At 45.2% G+C, this 20698-nt stretch overlaps 1 protein-coding gene across 1 annotated transcript in view; it reads right to left on the reverse strand.

Moving 5' to 3' along the window:
• Nucleotides 1-20698, reverse strand: part of LOC140425847 (MAM and LDL-receptor class A domain-containing protein 1-like) — a 659308-nt gene that overhangs the window by 64030 nt on the left and 574580 nt on the right. The window contains exons 36-37 of the mRNA XM_072510232.1: nucleotides 16023-16148; nucleotides 15842-15908 (exon numbers count right to left, since the gene is read on the reverse strand). Of these exons, the coding sequence (XP_072366333.1) occupies nucleotides 15842-15908; nucleotides 16023-16148 (193 nt within the window). The remainder of the gene's footprint in view (nucleotides 1-15841; nucleotides 15909-16022; nucleotides 16149-20698) is intronic.

Consider the following 20698-nt stretch of genomic DNA (forward strand, 5'->3'; position numbering starts at 1 on the left):
TGACGAAGCAACACCACGCTCCAATGATGCCTACCTAGAGGTAACTCTGTGGGCTAAGAGGGTCCACGGGGAGATTTTATGCCTTTATTGAGGGAGGACAATGCCTGCCTCAGCGAAGCAGTCACTGAGGAGATTGATGGCAGGAGCATGGTGCCATGCGTCCGGATACAATGTCGGGTGGAGTTTAATGTTTTAGCCATGTCAGGAAAAATGAGTGGAATCGTACATTCAAGTTTATTCTAATGTGTGTCTTAGCTCAAATCTACTTATTCTGCCTTGTCCTGCACAACACTTATCATACTGGTTTACCTTTCTGATACAGCTATCCCTCTCTGCATAGACACCTTTCATATCCCCATCTGCCCATCCATCACCGACACTCTCCCTCATTTAAACGCAATGCTTCAGTAATCCTCCACAAATGGTGTCCATCCATCACTTGAACACATTCCATTTCTCACACTTGCAGGAGAAGAGCACCAGGGAGAGGCAGCGAGCGAGGGGTAGCTCTCCAGTCATTTGCAAACTGACAGCTGTCAAGGAGGAGGGGCTGGACATAAGGAAAATCTCAGCGTGCTTGACTATCGGAGGCAGGGAGATGAGGTTCTCCCAGTTTTCTGGTGATAGGATTAAATATCATAGAGCCATATGGCATACTGCACTCACTCCTGTTGACTTGATGTCAGCTGTCACTGAAAGATGATCTGTGCACAATAGTGTCATTGCACCTTATCATGTCAGTTCTAAGTCACATCTTTCATCCCTGTCCAGGTGTCGCAAATGAATTCAATGACGAGTCCTCAGACTTTGAGGGATCACTACCACAGGACTGGGCAACAGCATTTGAGCAGCCAGAGTAGGAAATGAGCAGCCTGACCCTAATTCTACTGGTGTCACCTGGGAGCACCATATAGCAGGAGCCAAAGAAGGATGGGAAAACATAGAACATAGAACATACAGTGCAGAAGGAGGCAATTCGGCCCATCGAGTCTGCACCGACCCACTTAAGCCCCCACTTCCACCCTATCCCCGTAACCCAATAACCCCTCCTCACCTTTTTTTGTTTTGGTCACTAAGGGCAATTTATCATGGCCAATCCACCTAACCTGCACGTCTTTGGACTGTGGGAGGAAACCGGAGCACCTGGAGGAAACACACGCAGACACGGGGAGAATGTGCAGACTCCGCACAGACAGTGACCCAGCAGGAAATCGAACCTGGGACCCTGGCACTGTGAAGCCACAGTGCTATCCACTTGTGCTACCGGGCTGCGGTATTCAACAGTATTTAATACAACATTAAATCATGACATTTCTGTATAATCTTTCTGCACCTTAACATTTATTTGTTTGCTCCAATTTCCAATTTCACTCATTTTAGCAGGCCAAAGTCATCTTCTGCTTTGTAGAATGTTGAGGCAAGAGTTAAAGATGAGCTTCTGAAGTTCTGATGAATTCCAAAGAGGAGTCATGTCGGACTTTAAACGGTAACTCGAGTGGGGTTTCCACCCTCATTTCAGGTGGGCGAGAATGGCAGGGGGCAGAGAATCGAGGGGAAATTCCAAAATGGCATTTAGGTTGGTCGGATTTCCTCACTCGATTGTCCCCGACCGTGCCAGTGACGTAACAGGGTTGCCACCATGCAACGACAGGAACCCCATCATAATACATTTACATATGATTAACAGGCCCCTTTGCTGTAACATCCCCCCAAGTTGGAAAATACCGCCCCCCGCAGTGTGATATCACATTGGCAGAGTTTAGAGCGGGTTTTTAAATATGAGGAACTGGTGAGCAGAACCTGCTGGGGGCGCACAGATTAAGTACAACCCCTGGGGGCAGGAGATAGGATCATGCCTGGGCAGTACCAAGACATGCTCAGGGGCCATGCCTGGGGAAGTGCCAGGTGCAGTGGGATCTCTCTGGTGGGATTTGGTGGCAGTTAATCAAACACAAGGGTAAGAACCTCGCCACCTTCCCAACTGCTCTGATTAAGTTACTGGCAGGAAGGACTGTGGACGACCTTTCCACCCAGCCACCAACCGAGGCCCTTAGGTGGGCAATTAATGGCTACTTAAGGGCCTTATCCCGTTGCCTCTGGTATTAACCCAGACGTAGGCGGAGACTTGCCAACTGGGGAGCGCAATGATCAAATCTGTGCAAGTTTGCTTAAAGGCTCCTGGGGACGGGAGTGGTATTCCTACTCAAAAGGCACTCAGTGGGACCCAGTATCAAGCGTCATCCACTGCCCTGACTGCTAAGCCCCTATCCCTGCAACGTCCTTCCAACTACCAGACAACGCTGGCATCTAACGATGATCTGAGGTCTTGTGCAGTTGTCAGACCAGCAGCAACCACTGCTCCAACACTGCCATTCAATAGAGCTGCCGGCTTCTGGTTGACTGGCAGTCCCGGTGGGTGGGACTTCCACCCTCAGGATCCTTGATGCTGGGGAAAGTCTGACCATCGACCTACCAAGTGTCTGGGTGGAATAAGATGTGGCTGACTGTCTGGCCTGTTAGTGGTAGACCCAGAGGCAGACAATGAAACACACAGTGCTGCGGTGTGGGGCCTCAGCCAATGGGGTGGCCCCATACTGAGAGGTGACTGTGGTGTGCCAGCACCAATCAGAGCCTGGCAGCACGTATTTGCTGATAGGCTCAATGAGCCTATCAGCAGGCAATACAGAACAACATCAGGCTTTGATTGGTAGACTCTCCTTTGGAGCGGGAAAATGGTTTTCCAAACTTTGAGAGGTGGTGGAAACTTAGAGCAGACGGATCTCTTAAATTGGGGTGAAGTTTCTGAACTTTCATTGAGTGAAGCAGAAGCTAGGTTTCTGACATTTGGCCAGGTGGACAGGCTGAAACAAAAGTGAGGTCACCGACCTAAAATTGGGGGGCGAGCCTGCAAAACTTGCAGCGAGGTTAAGAGGCTCTGGCCAACAGATGTTGAGGGGAGCAACAGGACAACCCTTGACCTCCAGGTCAGGGCTGAGGAGGGTGGGCAACCAACCATTCAAAGAACAGATGCCAGGCCAGATAAAGCCAGCGGTGGGCAGTCAGGAGATGGGAAGGTCAGGCAACCGCCGGCATCTTGGGAAGCAGCGGCCATCAGGGCAACTCCACCAGAGGCCAGGGCTGAGACGGCGGGCTGGGCGAGAGAGTAGAGGCCAGGCCAGATAGTTAGATAACCAGCAGGCAGCCAGCAGTGCCCGTGGTTGTTGAGGCCTGGCTACCTGAGTGAGAGCCGAAAGATGAGCAGTTGTGAGGTGCGAAGTCCAGGCAATCACCGGCATTGGGGTTTTCGGGGAGTGGCGGGGTGACTCGAACAAAGCCAGACATCAGGGTTGACTGTGAGAGAGCTGGGCTGCAACTGGATTGGCGAGGGCGAAAGAACAAATGCCAGGTCTAATAACCATCAGCATTCAGGCAGCCAGCCCGACGCACATACGTCCCTCGGGGCTCAGCAATTCACGCTAAGGGTGTGAGAAGTCAGGAGATATGAGGTAGGCAGGCACCAGCGTTGTGGTTTTCGGGGAGCAGCGCAGTAGCTCAACCAGAGTCCAGTGCAAGGCAGCTACCAGTTCAGCGGGGGTGAGAACAGAAGCAAGGCTAGATAACAGGCAGGGACCCTGCAATGAGGGAGAGCACAGGGTCCCCAAAAGTGTAAGTCTGCCTCTGGGTAGACTGTTCTGTTCTGTGGGTTCCACACCATCTTCATGACACTGCTTCCTTGCTTCAACCCAATTGTGCATAATCTTGGGTTATGTTTTACCAAAATCTGTACGAATGTGGGACTCACACCTCAATTTTCACAATATATTATGATTTGTTATTTTAATACATGGTTAGACTAGTAATTTTAATAAATATTTGAATACTTGGCCTGTGAAAGACAACTTTGGTGCAGCCCAAAAGTAGATCCTGAGAGGGAAAGAGTACTGTAACATTATTTATTCTTTTTTGGGTTGTGGGTGTTGCTGGCAATGTCAGCATTTGTTGCCCATCGCTAATTGTTTGTTATTTGTTTGTATTTATAGCACAGAAGGAGGCCATTTGGCCCATCATGTCTGCACCGGTTCCCACCCAGCTAGTTCCATTCCCCAGCCCTCCGTAACCCTCTAAATTCATCACTTTCAAATAAATATCTGCTCTCTTTTGAAATCTCCTATGGAATCCACCTCCACCACTCTCCCAGGCAGCACGTTCCAAACCCCAACAACTCTGAGTAAAGAAGTTTCTCCTCATCTCACTCCGAGCCCTCTTGCTGACCATCTTGAAATTATGACTCCTAGTCACTGACATACCAACTAGTGGAAACAGAATATCCTCCTTTACCCTGTCAAAATTGTTCATAATTTTGTACATCTCAATAAGGTCACCTCTTAATCTTCTCTGCTCCAAGAACAACAAGCCCAATATCTCCAATCTTTCCTTGTATCTAAAATTCTTCATCCTTGGTATCATTCTAGTAAATCTCCCTGTACTCTCTCCAGGGCTTTAACATTCTTCCTTAAATAAAGTGCCCAGAACTGAACACAATACTCCAAATGTGGTTTGACCAATGATTTGTAGAGGTGTAGCATCACTTCCTTACTTTTATACCCTATGCCTCTATTTATAAACCCAAGGACGCTATGTGCCTTCTTAACAAATGTTTTAGCTCCCTGGCCATCTTCAGAGAATTATGCATTTGAACGCTGAGATCCCTATGCTCCCGTACTCCCCTCAAAGTTGTATCATTGAGCCTATATTGTCTCCCCATGTTTCTTCTGCCAAAACGCATGACCTCACATTTCGCTGCATTGAAATTAATCTGCCAGGTGTCTGCCCATTTGGCCAACTTGTCAATGTCCCTCTGAAGTTTCTCAGCATCACCCTCACAATTCACTATTCTCCCAAGCTTACTATCATCGGCAAATTTAGAGATTTTGCCCTCAACACCCACTTCTAAATCGTTTATGAAATCAGAAAAAGCAAGGGTCGCAAAACTGAGCCCTGGGGTACACCACATTCAACTCATTTCCAGTCTGAGAAATGCCCATCAATACCTACCCCCTGTTTCCTATCACTTAGCCAACTTCTAATCCATGCTGCCATCAATCACAAACCTTTTAAATTTGCTAACCAACCTGCCATGTGGCACTGTATCAAATGCTTTCTGAAAGTCCAAATATACAACATCCACGGCACTACCTTCTTCCACTGCCTGTGTCATTTCATCAAAGAACTCAATTAAATTTGTCAGACGTGACCTGCCTTTGATAAAACCATGCTGACTGTCTTGCTAGGTCATTTCAGAGGGCAGTTATGAGTCACATTTCTGTGGTTCTGGAGTCACATGTCAGTCTGATCAGGTAAGGGTGGCAGATTTTCTTCCCAAAGGACATTTGTGAACTGGATGGGTTTTTACAACAATCAATAATAATTTCAGATTTATTAATTAAAATTAAATTCTACGGAGGGATTTGAACCCATGGGCCCAGAGCATTAACTAATCCAGCGACTTTACACTACGCCATTGTTTTTTTGTTTAAAGTTACAGTTTTGTGGTAATTTCTTGACTCCTAGTCCAGTGGTCCCTTTAAGGTTCAATAGAAAAGGCACACAAGACTAGATGGAGCTTGCACGGATTTGTATCTGAACTTTGCTCTGTGGTCTTGCTAATTATGTTAGAAACCAAATATGCTTCTGCAACATCAGTGAAAACCTGAAGGGAACCCACTTCAACTGGCGTGACTAGCTTACTTGCAGTGCTGGAGGTCCAGCAAAGAACAAATCTGGCATAAATGACAAATTGCCCATCTGGAATGTAGTGAGAAAAAGGCGAAATGTGCTGTAACTGAAATTCAAAGTACCCCATGCTAAAAATCAATTTGTTTGACATTGGAAAGGAAAGATCAGCATTACTGGATGAATATTAATGTCTCATTTTTAAGCTCTCCAGGTGCGCTTTTGTAAAAGTGCCATTGATATTACAGCAGACTGCAGGGGAATCTTGTCTGCTAAATTGCAAAAACTGTAAGGGACTATTTTTTCACAAATCCTTGGCGACAGCATCAAATATAAATCTTACACCAATAACTCAATGTGTCACAAGATAAATGGTTTCTACCTTCTATAAAAAATATAATATATAATATAGCTACAAGTAGCTCTCCAGTGTTATTGCTCACAGATAAAATAAATTGCTCATTAATTTTCTTCTAGCGGTGTTTATTTTCATCTAACAGCTGCAAATTCTTCTTTGCTTTCTCTCTCAGTCTTCTTTCACTTTCATTCTTTCTGAAAAAAGAGACATGCTATCAAAGATTTTCATCTTGCACTTATCAGGATACCTCACGAGAAATTAGCAACAGTAACGGGGGAACAATAATTTACACAATATGAGAAGAGCATGCAGATTGGTTGGCAAGTTGACTCTGATGGGTAGAGGGTTGCCATGGAGAATTTATCAGGGAATATTTCACTGCTCAGCTTTGTCCGAATTCACACTAGGCAGGTTGACTCTGTTGATCAACAGTAAGAAATCTGCTGGAATCACATCATCTGTTGATCAAGACATTGAATCGCGGAATGACTGCTCTCTAAGCTTTTGTTTAGTTGGGAAAGGCACAAACTGTAGACATTTTCCCTCTTTCTGCATAGGACAGGGCTCTGTGTGTGAATATATGTGGCTTCTAGCATGCATAAGGGAGCCACACGGCAGGCCTAACTGATAAACTGAACTTGGTTTTCAGTGTAATTCTTAGCACAATCAGGATTGTTTAATGTAAGGTGTCTCAATAACTTGAGCAATAGGTGAAGCTAGCCATTGCATGCTGTTATTATACAGTAGAAACACGAATGGTATTCTCCATTAAGTGAAAATGTTGGGATCCAGTGGGAAAATGTTATTATGCATTCAAAACTAAAGAAAAAGTGTTTGGAAACTCATAGTGGACACTGGGTGAGTGGCTATGAAGGATAAATGAAGGAGCATGGGGAATATGATGGGGGATGGAGAGGACGTAAGGGATATGGGGCATCATGAAGAGTGCATGGGGAATATGAGGGGGCATGGAGGGTTCATGGGATGCGGGAGTGAGGGTTAGGGGCCAAAAGAACAATACAGAGATCTGGGCTGATGTCCCAGAGAACCAAAACTGGGTTTTAACTAGTTCACCTTGTCACCCAGTTTCCTCCGATGCTACACCGGGAGTCGGATAATCCGAATCCTGCTCGCCCATGTCTCTAGGGGATGAAAATATGATGGGCATGGAAGAAATGATATGCTCATCTTTCCAAAGTTTGAAAAGCCCAAGTCACACTTCCCAAGCCCAGCACAAAAAAGCAACGCAAGGGTTAGCTTTTCATGTAAAGGAAAAGCAAGGAGAGATGATTGCCCCGTGAAAGCATTTGTAGTTTGTGATTCAGAGTGGAGAGGATGAGACTGAAGGAAGAAGGGGGAAAAGATAATATAATAATAATCTTTTTATTGCCACAAGTAGGCTTACATTAACACTGCAATGAAGTTACTGTGAAACACTGCTTGACATCGCTTCCAGCTCTGCCAATGGCCATGGTCATTACTCGGGCCCTGCCATGATGTCAAGTATGCTTCTTTCCATGGAGGAGAGGGTGTGCAGGTGGGCTTGATCTTCTCTGGTGAAAGCCTCTTGGTGCAGCTTGTGCACACTTTCTTCCTCAAGAATGAAGTGTGTGTGAATGATAGTCTAGTAAGAATTGAGATTCTGGAATAGTTGCCTTGCAGCATGCAGGATGTAAGTTGTGGGAAAGTGAAGGTTCTAGTAGCATTGAATGTTTGTAAATGAGAGGCAGTGGAATGTAGTGTGACGCAGAGCTAAAGAAATTGGAACAGGAGAATATTGTGAACAGTGAGACTGGAAGTGGTGGAGGTGTGAGTAGAGAGTAAAGGGAAGTATTTTTATCCTGTACCTCTAGTGAGGTCATGGAACCTTTTACTGCATTGTAGCCATGCCCTGGCAGCTAAGCTCTTGGCATTGCGCAACTCTGTGACCGTTTCCTCTTATTAGTTGGGAGCATTCACCTCCTATCCAACACCAGGATCAGAGTCTTCAACATGGCATGTCCTGTCTGAACCACTTCCTAATTCTGGGAAATGTTCTTGCTCTCGGGATCCGAGACTGCATCACACCTTTAAGAGGGCTGGATTTAGTCAACCGAACAAGGGTCTCGCCCACTGATCAGAGAAGTGACGAGGAACCTCAATCAATTCCATGGTGGAATCCCAATAGTGTTCAAGGCACTTAAAGTGGCCACCGTTGGGCCGCCCCAGGATTTAGCACCTCAGCGGTGGAGGTCCAATCTATTGCTGGGGGAGATGATGGTATAGTGGTAATGTTACTGGAATTCCTATCCAGAGGCACAGGCTAATATTCTGGGGACACAGGTTCCATTCCCACCACTTCAGCTGGTTGAATTTGAATTTGAATTGAATTAATAATCTGGAATATAAAGTTAGTCTTAGTAACGGTGACCATGAAATGATTGTTGAAAAATCCATCTGGTTCACTCATGTCCTTTTAGGGATGGAAATCTGCCATTCTTACCTAGTTGGACCCACAATAATGTGATTGACTCTTAACTGCTCTCTGAAATGGTGTGGCAAGCCACTCAGTTCAAAGGCAACTAGTCATAGGCAACAAATACTGGCCCAGCCAGTGATGTCTGCATCCCATGAAAGAAAATATATCAGGAGTGCTTGTTGCTAACTTGCTGTTGTCTCTTAATTTGGCTCTGTTTAATTGTGTTTGCTCAAGAGTCGCCAGGTATCTTTCGATACCACCACAAGGTTCAAAACCGAATACTGACCAAAGACTCGATACACCTGTTAGTAAGTTCAAAAGCAATGCTCATTTATTTACACACAGTAAAATCTACTCATGCATAAAACTCTGCAACCTAAACTATCACTATTACTAAAAGCCTATACTTAGCTTCGGGTGCCAACTCAGTCAGAGGAACAATGGCCGTTGCTCGGTTCTGAGGCTGCTGGGTTGAGCTGTTTACAGGGTAGCAACTAGGAGCGTCTATCTCGTCGCATGCGTTGACTTGGAACTTACTTGGTCTGGAGCAGCTTTGGCAGGTCTCTCCTCGCTGAGAGCCAAGGCCAAGAGAGAGATTCTCTCTTGGGGAATCCTTTTTATACCCCAAAAGGGCTTCATGCGCTTTGGGTGGGCCTTGAACTTGGCCCCAATTATTTGGGCCGTTTCCCCAATCATTTCTATCGATTTTCCTTCGATAGAGGGGAGGGTTCCCTGATTGCTGGGTATGTCCTAGGTGGCCGTTGGTTTGCTTTGTTTTAGTCTTCTCTGGTGGGTGTCTATCTTAGCATTGTTTACCTAAATGTTGCCTTTTGTTCCTGGGGATGGCTCATTAGTATGTAGATGGTTCTGCAGTACCGGTCCTGTCTGAGAGCTACAGCTCTAATCAACAGACAGACCTTGGACCTGCTTGCTTTTTTGGTATTGTCCAATTTTCCCTGCATTCTTTGCAAGTGTCCATTTTGTAATCGGGACGTGGCCATCCCAGATGGCTACATGCTGGAATCTACCAATGATGGAACAGCCAGGGACCCAGGATTGCTGAGGGACCCCAGACGATTGGTGTGCAAGGATAGACTGGAATCGCGAAGCAGTCTTTGGGAGGCACGGAAGAGCTATGCAGCTCCTGTCTAATCCCCGAGCAACCACTGAATTGCAGTGGGATCAGGGATCAATGGGTGTCAATTGGCTTATCATCCCACCACTGTCAGCAATTGGGAGCAGTTTTCCCATCACTGGGAGGCTGATGCAAGACCTCTCTTGCGATTAAGTGGACCCAGCCATGATTCCCACTGCAACAACTGGATTAAACCCAGCCTGAGGTGGTAGTTTCTGCAGCCTTGCCCTGCCAACCCTTTTCACCAAATAGAGTGGCAGCCAATGAACAGCATGATTGTGAAGAGAACCGATAAGAATGAAAAATGCCTCTCTTCAGTGAACTCGAATCCTATGATGTTAGCGGAGAAGATTGGGCCTAATACACAGAGCACATGCGTTACTTCTTTTGGGCGAATAACCTTGTGGGATATCAGAAGCATATTATCCTGCTGACGTCATATGGGGGGGGTGAATCTCAGTGTGATAAAAAGCTGGAACTCTCCGGATTCTCCTGCCTCAAAATCTTTTGACAAGCTGGTTGACCTGGTGCAAAATCATTATGACCCAAAGTCTTCTTTCATCTTCGAGAGATACCGGGAGAACCCCAGGGGAGGTTATCACTGAATCTTTGACCGGATTTCAGAAACTGGCAGAAAATTGTGAATTTGGCCCATCCCTGACTGAGATGCTGCGAGCAGATTAATTTGCGGAATAAACAATTTGACAGCTCAAAAAAGGTAACCAGCAGAACCCAAGCTGGACTTTTGAAAAGTAATTGAAATGGCTCTGGCTCTATCATAGAAAATGCAGAAAAAGGGGTTCAGCAGCTACAAGGGGCATCAAACACCAATGTCCTCTGGTTAGGGGCCTCCAGTTAGGGGGAGGGGCCTCATGTAAAAGTGACCATTCCTCAACTGATATCGCCTGGGTAAATCGTCCATCACCAAATCGGAGCTCAGCTCATGTACCCCTGCAGTTTTGGAGATATTATGACAGTCCTAAGGATGCACGGGAGCCAGCTCCAGAAGGCTGCAGATTCCAGACAATGAACTACTGTAAGCACCGTAACAGGGTACAGCCAAGGCAAAGCTATAGGAATCAGCAATACGTGTGTTACTCAGGGAAGAAGCCAAGGCCAGCATCGGCCCATAGCATGCAGGTATACCCACTTCCAGAAGCAGAAACAATGCAAATAAACTGCATCATCATGATCAAGGTTGCCCCAATAATGGTGGAACAGCTGGTAAATGTTCATCCATTGAAAATAGAGGTGCTCAAGATGGTGGAGAGGAGTTTTCGGTATTTGGGTATCCAGGTTGCCAAGAGTTGGGGGGTCTTGCATAAGCTAAATCTGGCACGGCTGGTGGACCAGATGGAGGAGGACTTCAGGAGGTGGGACATGTTTGCCACTCTCCCTGGCGGGTAGGGTGCAGTCCGTTAAGATGACGGTCCTCCCTAGGTTTCTGTTCGTCTTTCAGTGCCTGCCCATTCTCATCCCTGAGGCCTTCTGTAAGCGGGTAAACAGGAGAATAATGGTATTTTTGTGGGCAAATAAGACCCCGAGGGTTAAGAGGGTGTTCTTGGACCGCAGTCGGGGGGTGGGGGGGGGGGGGGGGGGGGTGTGGGGGGGGGGTGCTGGTGCTGCCGAACCTGCGCAGCTATTACTGGGCAGCGAATGTATCTATGATTTGGAAGTGGGTAATGGAGGGAGAGGGGGCGGCGTGGTAAATGTTAGAGGCGGCGTCCTGTATAGGTACTAGCCTGGGGGCACTGGTGACGGCACCGTTGCTGCTTCTGCCAACGCGGAATACCACGAGTCCGGTGGTGGCGGTGACATTGAGGATTTGGGGGCAGTGGAGATGGCATAGGGGGGAGGTAGAGGCCTCAGTCTGGGCTCCAATATGGGACAACCATAGGTTCGTTCCAGGTAGGATAGATGGTGGGTTCCTAAGCTGGCACCGGGCGGGAATTAAAAGGATGGGGGATTTATTCATCGATGGGACTTTTGCCAGTCTGAGGGCGCTGGAGGAGAAATTTGGGTTACCTCCGGGAAATGCCTTTAGGTATATGCAGGGTCGGGCGTTCGTGAGAAAGCAGGTAGGGGAATTCCCGCTACATCAATGGTACCCGTTTCATAATAGTGACTGACCACAAGACTTTATTGGGGCTTTTTGAAGTGGATAAGGTAATTTTCCCCATCACCTTCACCCAGATACAGTTCTGTTACTTGCAGGTTGTGAATATCTCTTAGAGCACTGCCCAGGAATGTAAATAGGTAATGCTGATGCCTTGAGTCGCATCCCACTGCCCACGAACCAGGCTTCTTTGCCAGCATTAAAAAAATTACAATGACCCAAAAAAATTTTGGGCTTTTACCAGTAGCTGCAAGGCAAAGTAAGACCTGGACATAAAAGAATCCAACACTGTCAAAATGGAAGCATATGATCTTGAATGTCAGAGTCCGAGGACAACTACCTGACCAAGAAAGATGAACTCATTTGAGAACTTGGTCATTCTCTGGAGCTCCCGGATTGTCCATCGCCTAGGGCGGTACCCAATTCTAGTGGAGCTACATAATGGGCGCCTTGGGCTATACAAAATGAAAATGTTTGCCAGGAACTATGCCTGGTGGCCTGGTCTCGGCTCAGACATCTCAGACTTGGTAAAGCAGTGTTAGTCATGCCAGGTCAATCAACAACTCCTTCCTTCAGCCTCCCTACATCCCTGGGAGTGGCCAGGCAGGCCATGGGTGCGAGTGCATGTGTACCTTGCCCATACTTTAATGGGTTGCATGTTTTTGATCCTGGTAGATGTACACTCCAAATGGTGGGAGATACACTGCATGGCTCCATGATCTCCACTGCCATGATTGAAAAAATACAACAGTGTTTTTGTATACATGGAATACCAGAAGTCCTGGTTTCTGACAACGGCAGTGCCTTTACCAGTGGGGAGTTCCAAAGCTTCATGCAATCGACCAGCATCAGACAAATCAGGACAGTGCCTTATCAGCCATTGCCAAATGGGCTGGCAGAAACTTTAAAATCTGCATGAAAAAACCGGCAGCATTCATAAAGACCAAATTGGCAGGGTTTTTACTCAATTATTCGATGACAGGAATCGCCCCGGTGTTAATGAGGCAGCTTTGTACGAGACTAAGCCTACTTTTCCCAAACCTGACTGTGAGGGTGGGGTCCCAACAAGAGAATCAGAGAAGAAATTATGATTCTATGAGATCTGATAGAATATTCAAGATAGGTGATCTGGTCTATGTGAGGAACACCTTTAAAGCTTCCAACATTAAATCTTTTCTGTTTTTAAAAATAAATTTAGAGTACCCAATTATTTTTTTTTCTAATTAAGGGGCAATTTAGCGTGGCCAATACACCTAACCAGCACATCTTTGGGTTGTGGGGGTGAAACCCACGCAGATACGGGGAGAATGTGCAAACTCCAAACGTACAGTGACCCAGGGCCGGGAAGCTCCTAACATTAATAAAGTCAGGGAGTGAGATTCTCCACAGCCCGACGCCGAAATCGGGATCGGCGATTGGGCGGAGAATGGCTTCTGACGCTGGATTCGATGCTCCGCCCCCTCCAAATCTGCGTCATCGGGATGCACGCCATGTGCAGCCGCAAGGCAGTTGGCATATCATCAAAGAACAAAGAACAAAGAAATGTACAGTGCAGGAACAGGCCCATCGGCCCTCCAGGCCTGTGCCGACCATGCTGCCCGTTTAAACTAAACTCTTCTACACTTCCTGGGTCTGTATCCCTCTATTCCCATCCTATTCATGTATTTGTCAAGATGCCCCTTAAATGTCACTATTGTCCCTGCTTCTACCACCTCCTCCAGCAGCGAGTTCCAGGCACCCACTACCCTCTGTGTAAAAAACTTGCCTCGTACATCTCCTCTAAACCTTGCCCCTCGCATCTTAAACTTATGCCCCCTAGTAATTGACCCCTCTACCCTGGGAAAAAGCCTCTGACTATCCACTCTGTCTATGCCCGTCATAATTCTGTAGACCTCTATAAGGTCGCCCCTCAACCTCCATTGTTCCAGTGAGAACAAACCGAGTTTATTCAACCGCTCCTCATAGCTAATGCCATCCATACCAGGCAACATCCTGGTAAATCTCTCCTGCACCCTCTCTAAAGTCTCCACATCCTTCTGGTAGTGTGGCGACCAGAATTGAACACTATACTCCAAGTGTGGCCTAACTAAGATTCTACACAGCTGCAACATGACTTGCCAATTCTTATACTCAATGCCCCGGCCAATGAAGGCAAACATGCCGTATGCCTTCTTGACTACCTTCTCCGCCTGTGTTGTCCCTTTCAGTGACCTGTGGACCTGTACACCTAGATCTCTCTGACTGTCAATGCTCTTGAGGGTTCTACCATTCACTGTATATTCCCTACCTGTATTAGACTTTCCAAAATGCATTACCTCACATTTGTCCAGATTAAACTCCATCTGCCATCTCTCCGCCCAAGTCTCCAAACAATCTAAATCCTGCTGTATCCTCTAACAGTCCTCATCGCTATCCGCAATTCCACCAACCTTTGTGTCGTCTGCAAACGTACTAATTAAACCAGTTACATTTTCCTCCAAATCATTTATATATACTATGAACAGCAAAGGTCCCAGCACTGATCCCTTTGGAACACCATTAGTCACAGCCCTCCAATTAGAAAAGCATCCTTCCATTGCTACTCTCTGCCTTCTATGACCTAGCCAGTTCTGTATCCACCTTGCCAGCTTACCCCTTATCCCGTGTGACTTCACCTTTTGTACCAGTCTGCCATGAGGGACCTTGTCAAAGGCCTTACTGAAGTCCATATAGACAACATCCACTGCCCTACCTGCATCAATCATCTTTGTGACCTCTTCGAAAAACTCTATCAAGTTAGTGAGACACGATCTCCCCTTCACAAAACTATGCTGCCTCAGCCAGCCCACCTGTGATGCTCCACCCCCGATGGGCCGAATTCCCGACGGCGCGGGCCACATGTGGTCTCAGTGGTTGGAAAGCTGGCATGCCGACTGCGGACAGTGTCCAGTGCCACCACACTCGGCCAGGATACACGCCACTGGCCAGAGGGCTACTGCTAGGGCTGGGGATAGTGGTGGGGAGTGGTCCGAGGTGGGCTGTTAGGTCGGGGTGGGTGGGTGAGGGTTCCAGCATGGTCAGTGCAATGTTTTCCAGCATGAGCGGTGCAGCTCGTTAGCCCTGCACATGCTGTCCCGGGCCTGGCGATTCTCCAGCCGTTTTCCACATGATCCGTGAGTGTTCCACGTGGTGCCGGTGCTAGCCCCTCACCGGTACCGATTTTCTCGTTGTGAATCACCCCGAGGATTCTCCGTTGGTGCCAGCACTTAGCCTCAGGAACAGAGAATTCAGCCCACGATATCTGGTGTCCTTGCTGACATTAAAAATGTCACCAGCATTTGTCATAATATACACCAGTATATCATGGTGCAGACGCACACTGATGGACACACAGTGGGACCGATCAACACACACAACACCGCAGCCAATCACCAGTTAGAGCACACGCACTATAAAGACAGGGGGCATCAGAGTTCCCGCTCATTCGAGCTGCAGCTAGCTAGGAGGACAGAGCTCACAGCCTGCAGCACAGACATTCACCATATGCTGAGTGCATCGACTGGTTAGGACAAGGCAAAGGTCTTTAGTTAAAGCTAGTATCGTGTTAACCCACAGTCAGAGTATATTACAACAGTTAATGATTCAATAAAATAGTGTTGCACTATTTCAAGTGTTGGTGACCTGTATGTGTTCCACAGATCCAGAGCACCCAACACAACAGAATTCAGATATTAGCTGATCTGAAAGTATACAGTCCCCAAGCTTCCCCTCTCCTGATCTGACAATGGTACAGAATTGTCAGTATAACTCAGTGCAGCCTGCTTGCATACTAGTCAGAATGATGCTCCTCTCTCAAATGGCATCTGCAACAATATAGCAGCATAAGAATGCAAAGCACAAACATTTGGATTTGTAATGAGAAGAACAGATGACTTCACAACGTTCCACAATTTGCTCTATTTTGACAATCTGCATAAATGACAGAAGGAGGAGAAGCATAATTGTTTTAATTTCTTATTAGACATTTACAAAGTGTCCTGTAACAAGTATCCAAACACTTACTTGCACAATGCTATTCTGTTATCAATGAAGCATGTTCCTCCATTTTTACAATAGGCATTCGGACATTCTACAAGAGAGTAAAATTATCAATGTCATTAAGGGACTGAGACAATATTAGATTAGACAGGAAGAACAGATGAAACAACTTTGTAATTAAATTGTTTCCGATTTGTTTTCCTACCCGAGCAGCTAGATTCATCAGATTTAAAATCTCCACAGTCAATGACACCGTCACATCGCTGTGTTAGTGGAATACACTGTCTACTGGATCCACAGAGCAAAGAACCATTGAAGCAACGTATTGTAGCTGAGGAAGATAATTATTCATCATTTTAGGACATTAGGACAAGTAGGACAATATTTTCTATTGATAACATAAAAATTCAATTTGGTCTTTCAAGCCCATTCTTTCAATGTATTTGGATAGAGATTGAGAAGTTCTGCTGTGGATATTGAGCCTCATTAGATGTAAGGCCCAAATTTGAGCAGCGGTGTTCTAGCCCTGTTTTTGATTCACACGCGTATATGGAGGTGCTCTGCACCAGAGCATACACAATTTCCATAGAAGATTCTTTTCACCCAATGTCATAAAGTACCATCCACCATAAATACTCCCTGATGCTCAAACATTGTGATACAAAATATAGATTACTCCAAAGATTGCAAATTCTGAAAATAAATTTGAACAAAGGGGAGTTTTGAATAATAAACATGCACTCTAAATATGCAGCGACTAATTTTAAAATTCAGAGACATTTGCAGCATTAAAAACTAACTGAGGTAGTTGCCTGTCTGCTACATGTAAGAGGAGGGATGTTACCATTGTACTTAAAATCCCATGAGACTGTGATTTCTGACACCAATCCTGCAACAAAAAGCAAAGTGCTGTACAATAATGAGACAGGTTGTGATGTCCTTTATGGAAGAGGTCAGCGTGATAACATGCTATCTACACGCACCATCCTACAGCAACAAGGCTAGATGTAAAGCACAAAAATATGTCACTGGAAGTGCTTCTCCACCGAACGGGTCACGCCATTCATTTCAATAATGTTGAGCATAATAAAGTTGCTAATTGAAATAAAAATTGTGGCCTTCTTTTATAATTCAATCATGCAAATGGGCATTGTTGCTGCATTGAGATTTCAATGTAACAGTTTTATTTGTACATGAAAATGTGCAGACTTGGAATTGAAGGCGAGGTTAATCTTCTTACTAACCTCTATCTAATCCTATTTCATTGGTACAAACACATGCAAAGTTGTATTGTCTGCCAGTCTGAGTTTCACATATCACGTTCATTTTATGGCTCCTGTAGCCATAACCTTCCAATAATGGATCTTGTTGGTAGCTGCAAAAATGTGCCTAGGCAGCTGAAATGAGTTGGGAAATCTCTCCCGCTGTAGATACCAGGGTGTATTTTGGAGTGCTCCTCAAAACTGTAAATCTGTTCATGCCCATGTTGCTCGCAGCAAACTGAAAAAACATCGTACATTTTTATTATATTTTGTTTTATTTGCATATTTTCCATGCAGAATTGCTATTGTAGCCTTCAGAGTTAAAACAGATGGTTGGAAACTTGCATTAAAATGCAGCTGGCTGACTATCAGCACTAGTTTTACTACACACTGATGCATAACTGCATCTTAATATTGATGCTAGATAGGAGGCCTTGGTGTACTGGGAGCATCTCTACTGTCAAGCCAGAAGCTCTGTGTTTGAATCTAATACCAGGATTTGTCGGCCACAGAAGAACTAATCAACGTGGTTCAACAAGCTGATAATCAGCTCAGAAAACCTGCCACCCCTTCCCCAAAGGTAAAAAAGCAGTGTAGGTGTGAAAATACACAAAATAATGTTGGTGTTTGGTATGTCATAAACAGCATAAAAATTAAATGAAAATATATTATCTGTTACACTTTTAGAAGCAGTCCTTTTAAACTTTGTCCTTTTTTGAAGCAAATAGCCACTGTTGATTGGCCCTTGTCTGATCAGATTGTTCTTAAAATGATATTGGATAATTTCTTTATTCCTCCCTCAGTAGTTAGCTGTAGGTGAAGAAGATTGGATAAGATGATTTCAATTCCTCCAGTCCAAAATTAATCTGTACCGTGAATGCCTTAAACGTTTGTTTCTATGTTAATTGGTAGATTGTTCCACATATTTAGTACTCTTTGAATAAAGAACTTCCATTGAAAATCTCTTTGAAATGTACCATTTGTTTCTTTCCATTTATGCTGCCTTATTCTACTGATCCAACTGACCCCCAAGTAATGTCCAGGTCTCATTCCAGACCACATTCATTTTCATGCTACCTTGGCAGCAGGTCCATGTTCCTGTATTGGGTTTCACTGAGTGTGTTAGCTCTTACTGGGTGCCCTTCAGTTACTGCTTATAATGGCTTTTAGAATGTTGCTCTATTCTAGATTTCATATATTTGGCACACCCGTGATCACATATTTGGCACACCCGTGACCTGTGTTAGTAATATCTCAGGCCTCCAGTATGCTCCCAAAATTCTTTGAACCTATCAATAATGCTGCTGCTGTATCTTGTGCTTTGTTTTATTTTTTTAGCTCTCCATCGTAAAATCCCAAAACGCTTTAATTTCTGAAAGAGCTTTAACTAGCGGAGTACTCATTCCGCTATAAATTTAGATGCCTTCTTATTCAATTTATTGTCGTCCTTGTGGTTATTGTTGACATCCTCAAGATCCTTAATAGGTTTCCCTTGTCCACAGTCACCTCATCCACCGTACTCTTACTTTGATAAACATCCCCGAAATTCATTTTCTCTAAGAGTCACAATAATTTACTGTTCAATTTTATTATTTTGTTTCTGAGTATCTGTTCAGGGTCCTTTAACTTCACTTTTAGAACCTTGTTTCCTCCAATTTTCTCAAATCGCTTAACCCTCTGTGTGCCACTTGATGCTTTTTTTAACTATCCTGCCCAAGATTTAATAGCTCACAGCTTATTCACCTATTTTAAATAGGCTATTTACGTTCCAAATTTTGGTGACATCAGTTGATGCATGTTCAGTGATGACATTACGTCCATTGATTCAGGGCAATTCCTGCAGTGTATTTGACGTTAAGTCTGAGCTAAGCTCAAAACATGCTTCAGCTAAACATTGGCAAAACTACGTGTTTTGATCTCTACTCCGTCAACCTGCTGAACTGCCACCGTAAACTAAACTGACGGTACGACTCCACCACAAACCCAATTTGTCCTTCAGATCTTTATCCACCACCATTATCAAGGGCGGCACGGTAGCACAGTGGTTAGTACTGTTGCTTCACAGTTCCAGGGTCCCAGGTTCGATTCCTGGTTTGGGTCACTGTCTGTGCGGAATCTGCACGTCCTCCCCGTGTCTGTGTGGGTTTCCTCTGGGTGCCCCGGTTTCCTCCCACAGTCCAGGTTAGGTGGATTGGCCATGCTAAAGTGCGCTTAAGTGTCCAAAAGGTTTAGGTGGGGTTATTGGGTTACGCGGGTAGAGTGGCGGTATGGGTTTAAGTAGGGTACTATTTCCAAGGGCTGGTGCAGACATGATGGGCTGAATGGCCTCCTTCTGCACTGTAGATTCTATGATACTTGTTTTTTTTCTCTTCTGAAAGATTGCTCGCCTCTGCTTCTCTTTCTCCCCCATGTCTATTGAGATACTAACCCATTCCATTATTCAGGGATTCATTTCAGGAAAGCTCTCTGCCAGCCTCCCCACTTCTACTCCCAATGAAACATATTTCACCCCAAATGCTGCAGCTTCAGTTCTCAGCCGCAATGTTGTCACCTTCGTCCTTGATAGGTTTTACTGGCTTCAATTATACCATTCCCCCTCAAATCGCTCCATAGTTTGTCAGCCAACCAACTCCTTGAATGAGATCATCCCAAAATGTTTACCCGGAGCTGGACAAGAAGGCAGGAAGGGAGGAGGAAAATTCACTTGAAACTATCGGATGTTATTAGTTTTTTGTTATATGGAACAGCAGGAACAAGCAGGCTCATCAGACTGTTTCTTTGAAATGTTTCTGTTTCAGTTTTCTGAAGAACCGTGATATTTGCTGTCATTCTTTTGACATCAAATGTTGTTAAGTAATTTGACTCATTATCTGCAGATGTGTCATAATGAGCTAATATTTCAGAGTTTATCTGTGTTTTGATGATGCCTTTCATTTTCTTCATAAAATGTAATTTTGTGTCCTTATATTAAGAGCGTTACAGTCTGCTTATCTAGAAAAAAAGAGATGAATGCTGCCATCTGGAAACAGCAGAGCGTAATGTCGTGTTGAGTGTTCCGCTATACAAACGAACCAACACGGTTGTAGATGGTACAACTCTGTTTTATTACTCTTGATAACAACATCTGTTAACTCATGGCTGTGGTTCGTACTTTACCCGTTAACCTGTGGACCCAACCCTAACACTATCTTAGAGAGGCACTCAGCACATGGTGGATGTCTGAGTGGCACGCTGTGAGCTCTGTGCTCTGAGCTATCTCCTGCTGGAATCCGCGGGAACTGTGGTGTTCCCTGTTTTATAGTGCGTGTGCTCTCACTGGTGGTTGGCTGTGATGTTGCGTGTGTGTTGATTGGTCCGTTGATCTGTCCATCAGTGTGTGTGTGTGATTGCACCATGATATGTTTATATGAATATCATGACACGTATTGCATCTGTAATTGGACGGTGTAATTTAAGTCAATCCCTAAAACTGAGTGATCTTGCAAAATAGAGGAAGAATTAGTCCTGCACTACAGAGTATGTAATGAACTTGCATTGTTTCATTTTTTTAAAATTTAGAATACCCAATTTTTTTTTTCCAATTAAGGGGCATTTTAGCACGGCCAATCCACCTCACCTG

The sequence above is a fragment of the Scyliorhinus torazame genome, chromosome 6 (assembly GCF_047496885.1).
Source record: "Scyliorhinus torazame isolate Kashiwa2021f chromosome 6, sScyTor2.1, whole genome shotgun sequence".
Taxonomy (NCBI): Eukaryota; Metazoa; Chordata; class Chondrichthyes; order Carcharhiniformes; family Scyliorhinidae; genus Scyliorhinus; species Scyliorhinus torazame.